The sequence below is a fragment of the Diorhabda sublineata genome, chromosome 2, assembly GCF_026230105.1.
Source record: "Diorhabda sublineata isolate icDioSubl1.1 chromosome 2, icDioSubl1.1, whole genome shotgun sequence".
Taxonomy (NCBI): Eukaryota; Metazoa; Arthropoda; class Insecta; order Coleoptera; family Chrysomelidae; genus Diorhabda; species Diorhabda sublineata.
The window spans coordinates 35710098-35726808 of record NC_079475.1 but is presented as its reverse complement, the minus strand read 5'-3'; the positions used below and the strand labels follow the sequence as shown (position 1 = coordinate 35726808).

The 16711-nt window shown below is 29.8% G+C and overlaps 3 protein-coding genes across 3 annotated transcripts; 2 read left to right on the top strand and 1 right to left on the bottom strand.

Annotated features, from left to right (window-relative positions):
* Window positions 1-296: 296 nt before the first annotated feature.
* On the top strand, window positions 297-4280 carry LOC130440766 (crossover junction endonuclease MUS81). The gene is made up of 3 exons (XM_056774089.1): window positions 297-1155; window positions 1264-1654; window positions 2580-4280. Exons 1-3 carry the CDS (start codon window positions 850-852, stop codon window positions 3302-3304), a joined length of 1422 nt encoding a protein of 473 aa, XP_056630067.1. The 5' UTR covers window positions 297-849; the 3' UTR covers window positions 3305-4280.
* A 2102-nt stretch (window positions 4281-6382) lies between these two features.
* LOC130440764 (tubulin-specific chaperone C) lies at window positions 6383-8165 on the bottom strand. Its single transcript, XM_056774087.1, has 2 exons — window positions 7923-8165; window positions 6383-7704 (listed from the first exon to the last, which is right to left on the bottom strand). Exon 2 carries the CDS (start codon window positions 7529-7531, stop codon window positions 6527-6529), a length of 1005 nt encoding a protein of 334 aa, XP_056630065.1. The 5' UTR covers window positions 7532-7704; window positions 7923-8165; the 3' UTR covers window positions 6383-6526.
* Window positions 8166-11243: 3078 nt separating this feature from the next.
* LOC130453159 (protein yippee-like 5) lies at window positions 11244-15524 on the top strand. Its single transcript, XM_056792766.1, has 3 exons — window positions 11244-11367; window positions 11423-11627; window positions 12002-15524. Exons 2-3 carry the CDS (start codon window positions 11427-11429, stop codon window positions 12185-12187), a joined length of 387 nt encoding a protein of 128 aa, XP_056648744.1. The 5' UTR covers window positions 11244-11367; window positions 11423-11426; the 3' UTR covers window positions 12188-15524.
* Window positions 15525-16711: the final 1187 nt, after the last annotated feature.

Sequence of the window (16711 nt, the reverse complement as noted above, 5' to 3'; positions counted from 1 at the left end):
GAATATCACCTGGAAAATAGAAGGTTCTGAGCCCATTAGAATAGCGAGCGAGGTTCCTGGGCCATATATTCCTAACCCTACTTGCCCATTCTCATGTAAAAATTAATAACTGACTATTTCTTGAGAATGAAAAAAAATAAACAAATGCTCGAACGACTTTGCAATGCCAATTTGGTTTATAAATGTCTTCTAACATTACTCAACATCTCGGGCGTGATTTGTCTTTTTAATTCATCTAAGTTGGGGAGTTTAGTTTTGTAAACCATACTTCTGACATATCCTCACATAAATGAGTCTGATTAGGCTATTCTATCGATGTGCGTCTCCGATTTGGAAAAATTTAGTTCAAATAGTGCTGAAGCTTTGGAGCAGTTCTATTTATTTATCCATTCAAGTTGATATTGATGAAAAAGGGACTGCCATATGATTTCCAACCTTTCCTGTTCAAACATTAACTTTTTCAGGATGTCATGAGGTATGACATTGTACATGAATTATGTATTTGCCAAAAAATAAATAATATACACATGACACACCTGTATAATTTTTTTTTCAAATTTGCATTTAACAATACAAATCGACGTGTCCATGCGGTTTCCTAATACGCCCTCATTTCTTTATTGACGAATTTAGTCTATTGTCCATTCATTATTTTGATGAATAAGTAATGTTGAAAATACATATATTGCGAAGCTATTAAGATTTCCATCTATCCAACATTAACATAGAATGAGGTTATGTACGAAGTTTGAAGGTTATGAATATAAACAACATAAAATGTTTATTGGAAACTTAACTATGAAGTATTTCAAATTTTAACAATAAAAATCTTAAAAAACAATTTAAATAATGTCGAATAATAAAAGTCGCAGAATAACTGTTAAATACAAATCAGCCAATCCATTGTTTGAAAAGTGGCTCAGGGAATGGAAACAAGAAGCAGCTGAAAAACACTCCAAACAAGAAAATATTTTTAATACAGCCCTATATTACTTAAAAAAGTATCCTCTTAAATGTGAAACAGGTCAAGAATGCAAGATATTAAAAGGATTTGGTAATAAATTATGCAAAATGTTAGATGATAAATTACGTGCTTATAATTTGGAATTGGCCAACAGTGGAAGTGATTCGATTGCTTCAGATCACTTAGAAAAGGTATTCGGAATACTCATTTTCCATTGAGATTTTTATTGTCTTAATTGATCAATTGTTATAGTCTACATTATGAGTATTATAAACAATAAACATATTTTAATTTTGTAGGAGCAACAATCTGCATGTCAGATTCGGGAGGTTATCACTGAACATTCAAACAAAAATCTTCGCAGTACATTATCACATATAAACAAAGGAAATAAAAAAGTTTCTAAAACATCTGAAGCAACGATAACAAAAACTTCATCCGCTTCTTCTGTTATCTCTGATTTCTCTCAAGGACTTGATAGTTCTCCAACAAAAGAACTTCCAAATCTTGGAAAGAAATCTAAGAAAGTGATCAAAACTATTTCTGGTACATCTAGTAGTTCTGCAGATTCCGAAGACTTTTATATTCTTGAACCTGGAAATTTTGATATTATTTTATACGTTGATACTGCAGAAACTGTAGGAAACAATTCCAATGATCCATTCTTAGTAGAATTACAAAAATTATTAGGTTGGTATTTAATTATATTGTGAATGCACACTAAAATGAACACATAATTTGTTATTTGGTTGAAACTTCTGACTAAAAAACTTGGTTTTTACTGGCTATTAGAATGAAAGTGTTTTTTTAAAGATAAATAAGGACTTAAGAGTGCTTTTAGTTGATGTACATAACATGTGACTTAGCTAATTGGTATGATAATTTGCTGTTTACAGCTGGACACTTTTTCAATTAATACTCATAGAAGACGGTTCTCCTTACCTCTACCCTCCATATACCAGAGGAAGAAATATTAGTCCAGGAAATATTATTCAAAAAAGGCAAAACCTCGCAATTTTTTCATCCTAAATCGATTTGTACAAAAATTTGGGATTACGATCATTCACTCTCTAGTTCATTTATATATTGTGCCGTTGTACGCTTTTTGTTTTTTAAGGGTGAAAACTACCCCATATTATAAAATAACCTTTTAAACCTTAACATGGGTGACATTTTGCTTGGATTAGTTAAATAAGGATTGTTTTATGTTGTAGGATACAATTTCATAATATATCAACCCTTTAAAACCACCCTTATTAACATAGGAAATTTTATAATTTCAAATAAATTTCAAGTAAATCCAGACGGGGCGAAAAAATTTGGAGCCAAAATGCTCCATTTCATGGACTTTAAGTGCTATTAAAATCGGACCATTCATTGTTTTTTACATATTTGAGACGAGACTCCTTGTAAAGTTTTTGTTAAATATCTGTATTTCGTACAATACTGGTTTACAATATAAAAATTATGCGCTAATTTTACGTGTAATAATTTTTGAATCTAAAGTTTAATTTATTCATGATATTTGTAAGAATGAAGTCAACTACCACGTTTTTTATATACAAGTAATATAAAATCACATAGGATTAAGTAAAACAATTTTGTATATTTTCAGGACCAAACCAATTTGAAGTAAAGAAATTGAATGTAGGGGATTATATCTGGATATGTCGCTGTAGATCCACCCAAAAAGAATTAGTACTGCCTTACATAATTGAGAGGAAAAGACTGGATGATTTTGCCAGTAGTATTAAAGATGGACGATATAAAGAACAGAAGTTTAGATTGAAAAGAAGTGGAATTGAGAATATATATTATTTAATAGAAAATTATCGCACTCACAGTTTGCCAATAACTACTCTTCAACAGGCTACGTTCAATACAGCTATACAGGATGGATTTAAAATCAAGATGACAAACAATTTGAAACAGACAGCAAAATTGTTGAACCAATTTTCTAAAATATTAACCTCTACTTTTCATAGAAAAACTTTAATCAAGTGTTCAAAGGAGAATTTACCCAGTGTTAATTTAAACGACGACTTGATTTCATTGATAAGTTTTAAAGAATTCAATCAAAGTAGTTTGAAAAACAAACCTACGAAAGTAACAGATTTGTTTATTAAAATGTTGATTCAATTACATGGGGTATCTGTAGATAAAGCTTTAGTCATTGTAGAGCGATTCCCAACACCTGCATTGTTGAAAAAGGCATATGATGAATGTGAAGATGAAACATCAAAAGAAACTCTTTTAGCAGATGTTAAATGTGGAAATAGGAAACTTGGTTTGGCGTTAAGTAGGACTTTATATCAATTATTCAATTTTGAGTCATATTAATTACATATATATAGTAAATATTTATTTTTAACTTGAAATTATCAAACCATTAGGAAATCGTTCACTGACGTAGACTGTGAAGCTGATACTGTTCTATTATGGTAGTAGAATCTAAGTTTGGTAAATGCGCTGGATACCTATACGGCGGTAATTCCTTGTATTGTTTTTATAAGCTGTTTTATGGAAACAATTACTTATTTATTCACGGCATTCTAGGTGTTTATTGATGTTTAAAAATAAGTGGTGATAGTTTAGCATCCAAAGTCGGTAAACAAATGATGTTATAGTGATCACATGGAGATAGTGAAAAGAATACCAAATGGTGAATTTGAATAAATTTTATAAGTGTTAGTGGATAGTGAATAGTTCAGTGATAGATAAATTCTGCTTAAATAAATTCACCTCACTATTTAAAAACTTCAAAAGTATGAGAAAAACATTATAATACAACAATGGTAAACACCAGAACTTTCCAACTATTTCATGTAAACTTTCGCAAAACAGGATTAGACTCTTTGTAAACAGTAAAATTTTAATATATTTGTATGAGTGAAATTACTGGAGAAATAAAATACCAAGGCACAGGAATTGCTCGATTCTCGTGTACTTTCCTCCAATGGGTCCAACAATTTCGAATTATTTTCCAATTCTTTCTGCGTTAATGTTGATTAATTGTAATAATTTGCATTTAAACTAGTTTTTGGTCATTTTAAGAACTGTAGTTTATGGGCAAGATTTGAAGATCAAGTTTGAAATTTCCACCGAAAATTGAACGACACGTATTGGAAACTGTAATCAAAATTTCGTTCTCGGTTAAGCCGGTTTTCCATGCGTCCGATTTCAGTTGATATGAAGAAAAAAATATAAATTTCGGAATAAAATATGTTCCTTATGTCTTTTTTATAAAACAGCAGATTGATTCTAATCTCAACGGCTGATATTGCAACTTGAAATACAATACAAAAATAACAAAAAATGTTAGGTTATAAACCGTTATTCGAAATCAAGTAATTTTGATGTTCCGCCATTTTGTGGTGCCTATAAATATAATTTTACCATAAGGTTTTCATTGTTTTTCGTGACTTCGAGGAGTAAAATTAATAATCAATGCAATTCAAGGTTGAAAAAAATATGATCTTTACTAATATTATAAATGTGAGGGTAAGTTTGTTTCTACACTTTCACGTGAAAACTATTTAATCGATCATCATGAAACTTTGTACACATATAAGATAAAAAAAATGATTTGTAAAAATCTCAAAATCCAGCATCTTCAACGCCATCTAGTATTCCAATAATAAAATTTCAACCCAGAGTACAGTAATACCGTTGCACTCTACTACCAACAGTCACGTCAATTCCCGAAAATTACGAAGTGGGCGACATCTGTTGATTTTCTTTAAAATTGTAATAGAGGTGAACAAGAAAGCTCTAATACGAACTAATTTTGCTTTATAAACAATAAAAAGTGTTATCTAAAATTTTAGTCTAAATAGTAAAATATACCTGTTTTAAGTGAAACAACCACTTATCCATAAGGTGCACTTCGAAAACTATGAACACGTGGTAAAAGTTGTAGTGTTTATAAATGTATTAGTTGTTAAAATCCTATTTCAGTGGCAAATAAAACTCTTGTGCACCTTTTTCGTAGTTTCGTGGGTATATTCAAGTCTCTTCCTCCCATACTTACATGAACAAATGCATTTCCAATTAATTCAGATCAATTCTTATCTCTTGGGGGTGGGAAGTTAGACCTGACGTCTGTAGGCACAAACCGATTCTTAAACCCAACTTGTTCTTAAAATCACACTAACACGTATAGGAGATAACTTAATTTTCAAAAACAAAAAAAAAATTCTACCAAAATAGATTTTATTGTTATTCATTGCTATAGCAGCCAAATTCAGCGCCATCTGGTGACATGTGATTTTCGCCAATATCCAATCCAATGGACTATAGGTTCGTTCCAACCCATAAAAAAACCGTCCTTGGTTCTTTGACGATTCTGCGCAATAGATATTACGTGTTTCAACCGGGTAGTTACTGTTATACGAACGATTCTGTTTTTCGGTTCCAACCGACTTAAGTATCTTTTGTGAATCGTTTCATGGGACAGTCTTTTCGATACTTTATTGATAGCAAGTACTGACTAATAGGTTGGAACAATTCTTATAATTTCAGCTGTTTGGAATTTTTGTATATTTATTATAATTTTTTTCTGTTATTATATATGCAGTATAGAACTATTTGAATTTTTGAGGTTAGGTGTCATTTTTGGGGTTAGATCTTTTAATTCCAATTATTCCCCCTGACCTTCCGTTTGCTGTTACTATAAACAATGCACAAGGTCAGAAATTACAGCTAGCGGAAGTGCATTTAGAAAAGCCATGCTTCTCTCATGGGCAACTAGATGTAAGACTGTTCGCGTGTGTCTAATGCCCGTAATTTACAAATATTTTCATTGTTACAGAGAAATAAATTTGAACGTTTGTTATTGAAGTTTTTGAAACTTTATTGTATGTAGAAAAGTTGTTAATTCTACCCAAGCAATAACATATAGTTATCATATTGATTCATTTCTATTGTAATGATCTCTGATACTTATTTAGCGAGTGAAGCCCGCCCCGGGTGCCACAAGTCATAGGAGTGTCATTTTGACAGCAAAGAAAAAAACACCTCCAAAATCGTGTAGTTAGAAAAAATTTAAAAACTTGCGGTGTTCTGTCAAAGTAAAAATTAATCTACAAACAGTGAAATGTAACTGCCTCTATCATATGTATCAGAGGGTGCAGCAACTTTTTTTACTGGAATATATACTCAAATTAATTCCTGGGGGGTGACAAGATAATATCCCGTTCCTGGTACCACAAGACCTTGGTTACCTGTGTTGGGGACACACATGGCAGAAATTTCACACTTACGTATGATAGGGAGTCTGGCCCTCGCAGGCTCTTACACTTTCATGTTAAATCACAAGTAGATATTTGTACATTTAATATTTGATTTTATTCATAAAAATTTTTTTTATAAAAAGACTAGTTTTCAAAATTGAAGAGGTAGGTAAAAAATAATTCACAATTTTGAGAATGCATTGCATGTATTAACAATATCCTGAATTGGTACAATATGATTTTAATTATGTACATTCAAAAAATCACACAGTCAAGATAAGTCGCAGAAGCAAATTGTTTAATAAATGTTAACTACTAAGTTACAATGAATCTATAAATAATGATTCCAGTTTTGAATTCTTTCTACATCTTCAATCTCCTTCCAATTAGGAGAATGTTTCTGATTGAGCCAGTTGAAATCATCAATACAAGTCCAATTATTCACAGCAGTATCAAAACCAACATTTTCAAAGTCACTAGATATGCTTTCATATTTCCAATTATAAGGTGCCACTCTAATTTCTTTGCAATCTTCCATTATAGCTCTGCTGGTGACGTAAAGATATATATCAGTATTTTTAGAATTGTGCAATCTTAATTGCTGACAAGCTATAACTAATGTACAGTTTTCACAGTTTTCTGCAAAAATTGATGTACTGACTGGACCAGAAAATATATTACAGTTTTTTAAATGATTAAGATGTAAAGTGGAAGGACTGCCTTTTAAAAATACTGTACATGATTCCAATTTTTCTAAGCTAACATCTTTTTTGAACAATTCGGAATTGTTTAAAGTGAGTTTTTCATTACATCTACTTAGAAATCCTGTATTGCTTTTAACTGGTTCAATTTTCAGTTTGAAATCCACATCATCGATACTTTTATTCCTAATTTCTGTTGATTTAGACTTTTGCTTCATCTTGTTCTTAAAAGAGAATTTCTTTTTTGGTAGAAACTCTTCTTCCAATTGTTTTGTTTTTACTGTTAGTTCCTGTAATACATTTTGGCATCTTTGCATGTCATAATTTCTTATAAAAATGCTTGAAGCTGCTACATATTTCTGTAAAGTAACTATTTCCTTTAAAATTTCATTAAAATGGTCTGGTAATTCATTAACTGGCACACTTTTGGAAATGTTGATCATGTTTTCTATATAAGATCGTTTTTCAGTAAATATTGTTTCAAAAAATTCCAATTTTTCATTACCGGCAACTAGTAAATCTTTGTTATCTTTTCGTTTTTGTAAATTCAGTTGACGTTCAACTTCTCTTTTAGTTAACAAATTTAATTTATTAGTTTTTTCGTTCACTGAATCTAAAGTTATACCAGAATTCATTATTTATTTAAATAAGAGATTATGTTTGATTAATCCTTTTTCAATTCCTTTTCAATATCGTCTTTAGATAAACGATACAGTGGTTTATTACTATCTGTTGCAGATATCAGAACATTCATAAATTGTTGTTTCTTATTCAATTGTTCATTCCTTTCTTTAACTGTAGTTAATTCCTGAAAAAGAAATCATATATCAGCATAATATAAAACATATAGACATCATTTGAGATACCCAAAAATCCATACATTTACCATCTGACATAATTTTGACACAAAGCAAAAATACAGTTTGAAGATTAATCAAAAATAGGAATTAATAAATGCTAAATAAAATAAAAGTATGTAATCTTAATACATTCTAAAATTTTTATGCTGGAATGTATATTATTTACCTGTTTGCGCTTTTTAATTTCTGCTTCAGAAGGGGTTGTTAAAATAAGTAAACCATAACTAACTCCACTACATGCAACTAACCAAAATATTGATCGAACAAATCTTGATGCCATCAAGTTTTTTTATTCCAATAAGCTAAATCGACCTGCCTTATTTTATTTTGGGAATCAATAAGTTCTCCAATTTTGTAATAATTTTCCAAAATTGAAGGATAATTATCAAATAAATATTTTCGAGTATCTAAAAATTCTAGTATTAGAACATTCATTCGAACTTATGGATTTAATTTTGGAATTGTGGGTACATTTTTATAGATAGTGATACTTTGTAGGAGGCTCACCTCTGTTAGTGTTGATCTTGTACCAAATAAAATAGCTTCCTGCGAAACAAGCTCCTTCTATAACAATTAGTGTGTATACTCCTCTTTTGAACCACTTTCTTGTAGCAGACTTCGGATTTTTAAGCAGCATTACTATAGAAAAATTGAGCCATTTGGTGTTATGACGATCTACAGGAATTTTTTTTATCCTAAAAAGGCAATGACGAATGATGAAAAGGTAATGACATATGACACTTTTGAAAGTAGTGTATATTTAGCAATCAGTTACGTAAAATAGTAAATCATTGAATATCTCATTAAAAACGTTATCTTAAAGTAATTTCTTTCACATGAAATTGAAGTATTTTAAAATTGCTAATAAATTGCTGGCAACCATTAGTAAATACCAAACTATTATTAATGGAAGCGGACATTGGTGTATCATACACATTTTATTTTTAAGTGTTGCTAACAGAATGTCAAATGTTCTTAAGGAGTTATATATATTTAACATTTTGTAAATTTTGATACTATTAACGTAGTTAAATTATATTAAAATTACAATAACATATTCCATTCTTTTATTGTTTCTCCGTTTTTGAAGTTTATATATAAATCCCCTATACCGATACAGGGTGATTCAATAAGAATGTCCAATCTCAATACTGAAGTTCCTATATAATGCTGATCTAAATTAGTTAGGTAGGTATCTCATTACATTCTCTTTAATTATTTGCAGGTAAAAAGACCGGGGACTAACACAATGATATGAACCACCAAAACATTATGCAATGGGTTGAAAAGCAATTGTTGTCAAATTTGCCTGAAAGGTCCGTTCTTGTAGTCGACAATACAGCATATTACAATGTACCCATAATAAAAATATTACAACGGCTTCAAGGAAACAAGACATTATAAGTTGGTTCGTTCTTTCCTTGGTTAGTATGCAACTAACGATACTCTGTATTGTTATGCTAGTTGCATATATGATTTTGCGTGCTCCATGTTATACTGGTTACATACCTATGGTCATTAAAATGTATATTTTTGATAAACTAATTTCAACTTAGTTCTGACTCTTTAAAGAGTTCGAAGAATAATTTTTTGTTTATTCAAAAAAAAACGAATTTTTGTTATTTCATCATATTCCATTGATGGATGAAGGCTTCATTTTATTTAATGAATAAAACACTTGGAGTTTACAAGTTAAAAGAAGTTTGAAAGGTTGGGTGCATGGAGCATTACTAACCATTAGTCTCATCTGCGTTTCTATTGGTATTGGTATTCACTACAAAAATAAAAGTATCCACCCCGTACAGTTCAAAAGTAATCACGGTAAATTAGGTAAGAAGTGATAATTATTATTTTACGTATAAAATCAGTTTTAGAATGATGTATTTTGCTTAAATACCCTTTAATAATAAGTTAAGAGTAATTAATTGGATTAACGGCTAGTATATATAGTACTTTACAGGATGTTCCGAGATTTTATGCAAAAAATTCCGGAGTAGATGATGTGAATTAAAAAAATTTCTCATACTCCCTACAGAACTTGCATATCCACGATATACTAGAGTCCTGTTCGTATGGAGTGTAGAGAAGGAGGAACATCTCTTATGGACGGTACGTTTAAAATATGGTCTGAATTCTGTAGGGATAATACGTGGCGCTGATTGTACTATGGGATTGAGATCTGAAGTTAAACACTTACTGTATAAGAAATTATCAAAGTTGTGACTGACGTTTGATTATATTCATGTGAAAAGCTGTGCAATCCTTAATATCTTATTAGATTCTTATTTTTTATTAAGAACTTGATATATTTCTGTACCTGCTTGCATAAGCTAATTACCAATGATATTTTAACAAAACTATAATTATTATATTTGTTGCGGATAGAAATCAATATTTTATTTCTATGAACCAAAATGTTTTATTTTCAATTATTTTATTATTCTTATTGATATTTTTATATGACTATAACTATTATATTAGTTGCTAATGAAGTTCAATATTTTATTTTTATGAACCGAAATATTTTTTTTATTATTCTATTATTTTTATTGATCTAATTATATCGCTATAATTATTATATTAGTTGCGGATAAAATTCAATATTTTATTTTAATCAACCAAAATGTTTTTTTTTTATACTATTTCATTATTGTTACATGATTCTACTTTTTTTCATATTAGAATATATGCATTATCTAAACCAAATAAATAGCTAAATAATAAAGTTAATTTAACGAGATTCTGTTTTGTTAATCGTTTCATTATTTTAATACTACTAATTTCATTATCACGGTGCATTATTTAAAGCATTACTATACAGTTATTTTCAAATCAGCGCGTAAAATTCAAGCGAATACCCTCTATAATCAGCGCCACCTATTTACCCATCAAAAATCAGCTCACATTTTTTAACCCAGAGACGTTCCTCCTTCTCTACACTCCATACCTGTTCGTTATTAAATAATGAATTAACTGTCATCACATCGAAAGCGATTTTTATAAAGAAATACGTAGGGAATAGAATACAATGAGGAAACACTCTCGATTTTCCACAGTGTGATTCCGTTTAAGGTTCAGTTCGAAAAAAAGAACGACCACCTCTATTTGCATGAGGAAGATTAGTAGAAATGATGGAGTTTGGTAAAATATACCGGTTTATCTATGAATCAATGTTATTAATCAACTGGAAATTTATCACTTTTTAAAAACTTTATTTACTATTTTACACTTAAAAAATTCCCGACAATAAAATTATATAACAACTAACTGACTAACTAATTAACATGTCCTTTTTATTTATACATAATGTGATTGTTATGATAAGCGAAATTTTATAGTGTCGTCAGCTTCTTCTATATGGGGCTCTTGAAAATGAGTGCCATAATTTGTATAAAGTACATATTACTAACGCAAATGATGTTTTCAAACTTTGAGAAAGGATTTTGAATCGAACATGCACCGCGAACGCACAATTTCGAACTGCGCATGAATCTGGTGACTGAACATGTTCAGGATATCTACTGCGAACAAAGCTATTATTTTGGCAATCATCTGTTTTGTTTTTAGTACACAAAGAAACATATAAATTCAACAATCAAAGTATATTTAAGGTAAAATTTTTATTTTGGATTTAATTTGAAATTAAACGTTTTATTTTTGTTTTAGAAACATGGGTCGAGTTTTTCTAGAACACATTAACGGAAATCGCTTATTTTCTTGTGCTAACTGTGGTACTAATTTAACAAATAGATCTGAACTAATCAGTACTAGATTTACAGGAGCTACTGGTAGAGCTTTTCTATTTAACAAAGTTGTTAATTTAACGTATAGTGAAGTTCAAGATCGAGTTATGTTGACTGGACGTCACATGGTAAAGTTTACTTTATAAACTAAATAAATAGTCTTCTTTTAAACAACTAATGATTATTATACTTACCTTGTTTCTCCTCTAAATGTTATGTATTTACGGAAGTATATATAACTAATCTTTGTGGAAAAGATTTGGTTGTTTGGGAAATTGTATTTTAATTTGAATAAATATAATTACAACATAGTTGAAAAACACATTACTAGTCATAATAATGAATAAGGATGAACTTTTCAAGTGACACAAAGCATTAGTTTCAAGGGGTTAATTAAGAAGTTAATAATTGTTTCTCAAATCTTATATATATTTTACATATTAATAAATCATATAATATAAATTAAAGGATTAATTAATCATTACATTTATCTATGTTTAAGGTACGAGATGTGTCTTGTAAATCTTGTGAAAATAAATTAGGTTGGATGTATGAATTTGCAACAGAAGACAATCAGAAGTATAAAGAGGGTAGAGTTATTTTAGAACGTGCCCTTGTCACTGAGAACGATGGAATAGAAAATAGAATTTATAATGAAATGAGAAGGAATCGTATAGTACATAATTAATTTGATCATGAAAAACGAGATTAAACAAGGTTTGGAACTGTCGCTTAAATTTTAGGAGTTGGCATAAGTATTACCTCATTTTGCCAAATTTCAATGGTAAATAATGATATTTACATAATGATGATCTTGAACTTTAATAGAAGTAATGCAATTATTGCCTGTAAGAAGAATTATGTAATATATCTTCTTGGATATGTTGACACTGATATCAAAGGTTTTGTTATAAAGTTATGTTTTTTGGCCTTGCTCTATTCATTTTGATACCTCTTTGAATTTGCAGTTTACATTTTACAATAAATTATTCATTAGCTAAAATAAAAAGCCTTCCAATGCTTTGTTAGTGGGGACTGGGGTCAGTTGGTACATTTTTCATGTTGAAGCTTTTCCAATTCTTTTATGGATAAATACCCCGTGGGTTTTGATAACTAATGTTCATCTAATTGTCAAATTAATTTAAATTCAGCATCTTTGGTTTTCTTTAAGGCTGCAAGTGTACCCCATATTCTGGGAAGATTGGTACATGCCTAGGGGTTCATAAACAAGAGCAAAAGCTAATGTATCTTATTAATGGTTTTATTAAATTAGGTAAAAAGTCTCTTGTCACTGCTTAAATCGCGTTTAACTGTTTTCGTTTTTTTCCTATTTGCTTGTTTCTTCGAGTCCTTTTTCTGTTTTATTACCGAATTCGTTTGATTTCTTTTGTCTTTTTCTGTTCTTCCAATACGTCTTTAACAGACGTCTATGTCGGATTTCTTTTTTGTTGCAGTTTTCTTTCTGCTGCTTTTGGAATCGGCATCAAAATTTCTGTAAAACTATATCCTGCTCCAAGATTTAAATATTATTTGCTAAAAGCTTTTCAGGTGGATGTAGACCATTCAGGCTTATTAGATGAGGAAACATTTGATAAGTTTTTGGTATGTGCCCTACTTCCTGTGATTTTGCTTCATCTGGATTGTTGTATCTACATTGGAATAGTTTCTGGCTCTGGCAATACTAGGAATACTCGAACTCTTATTATGGGATTTTTTTGAAAAGGTTGATTTTCTTCCAAACCTGGTCCTGTTCTACTGCTATGGCAACTTTGAGCCTAACATTCAGATGAATTTTACCTTTTTCCGACTTTCTTTTGAAGTTTGGTATATTAAAGTTAATCTAGAAGTCAATGTTTTTAATAGAATCCAACCTCACATTACATAATTCTATAAAATGTTGCCTTTTATCCTATGAAATAAAAGTATGGTTAACTTTGCAGATTTTTTCAAATATGTATTGAAAAAAATATTCCTTCCTATTATGTAACTACATAATCTATAATCAATATTTAGATTTGCAGTTTTATGAGAGGTATCAAAACGTGTTGATTATTGAATCTTTTGTATCAAAAGTTAGAATGAAAATATGTACAATGAGGCAGAATTCGACAGTTCCCAATTTGTACTAGTGTGTTTTTACATATTTTTAAGCTGTGTATTTTATAAAGCTTTTTTATAATAGTGAAATAGGAAAATTTATGCATATTGGACTGTGGTTAATGTTAAATTTTTCAAAAATTAATTCATTCTTGGTATGTTTCGGTTAAGTTTATATTATATTTTATATATTCGAACATATTCAGATATAATGGTAATTGAATGATGACTATTACACTAAAAGAAATGTCCGAATTCTTTGAAGGGGGCTTTGCTGTATTGAAATCAAATTATTAACAACTTCAATGTTTGTTCAATTTGTCATGTACTAGCTGGTGGTTGAATACAATTATATTGTAGAACTATTAAATCCCAATTTTTCAAATTTTATTCATTACTATTTCCCCCTTTTTTCCACTTTCCACTATTCTTTTTATAACAATCTAAACAAGATAGGCAAACTCATGCCATTATTATTATAGTCATTTTAAATTAAGATTCACGCCGTTTTATTTTTGATTTCACCACAATAAATTAAAATAATACAACACTGCTCAAGTTTTTTTATACATATCATTTAACTCTCCGCACCAATTTAATTAAAAGTAAATGTAGAAAGTGGCAAAAACACTTGGAAGTGATATTTTCACCATGGAATTGTTGCACATGAGTACAAAATGATACTCATTTCTTATAGTAATAGCCCTGTTATAAGTAGATTTGTGCTATTCTGTGTAACACAACTACATATAGCTTGCGAGAAACTGGAGTGTTCACTTGCCAGGCAGGTGCTGAAGAAGAAGGTAGTTCTTACAGCAGTAGTTGTTTTCGCTGCAACTACTGTGATATTTTCAATATCAAAATATTGTCTCCAGTTTCACTTTTTTAACTTGAAGCAGAGCTATATAGCTGTGCTATATGTATCTCTGCTACATAGTGTAAACCTTATTTTGCACTTATAGAAGAGGAAAATTAACATTCGGATTAATTTTTTAATTATATACACAAATTAATTGTTAAATTATTTAGTAAATGTTTACAAATAATAAATTTTCAGAATTCAACTTGGTATCAATTTTTACTTGCCATTGATTAAAATATTTGTTGGCATTTTCTGTTAAATTTCCTTAATAAGTTCAAGTATACTACATTGGTAATGTTTTGAATACATTAGCCTGCTAATCATTATCAAATACCTTTTCATGAAAACTTGTTTTCCAATTTTCCAACGTTATCGTCCCCGCTGCCAAATGATTGCATATACAAAAAGTTGTCGGACTCGGAAACTTTGAAACACTCACAAAAAATCAGTTTGCTGGTAATATTTTTTTTAACGTGGGCTGGTGGACCAGACCTAATAGAAATGTATTTACTTAGTCGTGGGGAAAATTGATTTCGTATTACAGGGTTTGCCTCCTTAAAAGAACTCCAGTCACCTGACACGAAATATATTATCACATGAAATGTTTCAAGTTGACAAAATTTGTCAAGAACACACTAAATAACATCAGAAATTTGCATAATATTGATATTTATATAATTTATTTTCTGATCATAGTTGTTTTGATTAATTTAAATAAATTCTCTGAAATGTATATCTGGATAAAAAGTTTTATATTTTCGCATAAAGTGGTTGGTTATTTTGTATTAATTACTTAGTTTTAGGGTTTATTATGTAACGTATAATAAATGTTAGAAACGATAGACTGAACATTTGAATTTCTCAAATGGACCTATACTAATATATTGTAATGTTTTTCTTATTTATTTATATTATTTCTATCGGTCTGGTGTATTTATAAATTTCTCTCTTAATTTATAACCCTACACTTGACTAACGTATATAATTTATTTAAATACAACGGTTGCTTTTCTATTTCGTTACGTTCACTATGACTATTTATTATAAACCAACTAACTCCGCTAAACATGTTTCTTTATATACCAAAACAAATTTCTCAAACATTCTATAAAATCGGCGCCAAAATATTTATTTACGAGGTCGAAAAGTAATGTAATAAGCACATAATTTACGTGAATCATACATTATTTCTCGCTTGAATATATGAAAAAATTTGAGCTTTGATCTTTGCACTAGATTTACAAAATATAAATCTAAAGAAGAAATTCACAATTTTTTTGAATTTCCAAGATCTATTTAGGATTGAGAGAAATGAATAAATAAAAAACCATAGGCAAATGAAATAAGATTTCAGCAGGATTGCATTTACCCACCAGTCTACGAGGGTAGAAAGTATCATAACGTATGACTACGTCCCAATTAACTCTGATCAGTTTCTAAACAACAATTAACATGATCTGGGTTAATTTTCGAACATAAAAATCATAATCGGGATAACCCGATCATAGTTTCTCAAAAGTGCTTAAATGTACGTGACCAGGGATAAAAATAATTATGTTTAACCATATTTAATATTTACACACGAACTGGGCTTTTACCATTGGATAAATTCCAACCATAGCGATTTTAGTTAAAATTTTTCGTTATTGGGGACCTATGAACGTCCTTCAGATTTATTATCTTTACCACAACCTTGGTGAAGCGTTTGTTTCGAATGGTTAGGAGAAGATTTAGGAATGAATATTTGGGAAACTTTTATGAATAAGAAATTTCAATGTGTCATTATTAAAGCAGATGTTCTGATCAGTGATAACAATATTAAACGTTAAAATTGGCTACTAACGAGAATAGAAGAACTTATTTTCAAAAATGGCTGTTCCGAAAGTGTTATTTGTAACGGAAGCGATCGGGAACGTTAGCTGTCAAGCCTTTAAATTTAAAATATTATTATCTAATAAATATTTTAAATATAACTCCAGGGTATTTATGAAAATTTCGGAATACAAGCCTATACCCACAGAACACACCCTAAGGAAATGCTATGTGCCTATACTTACGAAATAGGTAGTTTGTGATTACTACAGAATAGCTAATCTGGGCACATGACACAAATAAGGAAGTTGTATATTTATCTATGGTCGATCAGAAAGGGATATCTAGTTCTCAATTGATTGCAATGAAATCTGCAAAAGAATAATTGGTGATAGTGGAATTGACAGTTGGCATTAGTGACGTTAGTTGCGAGGAGCAAGC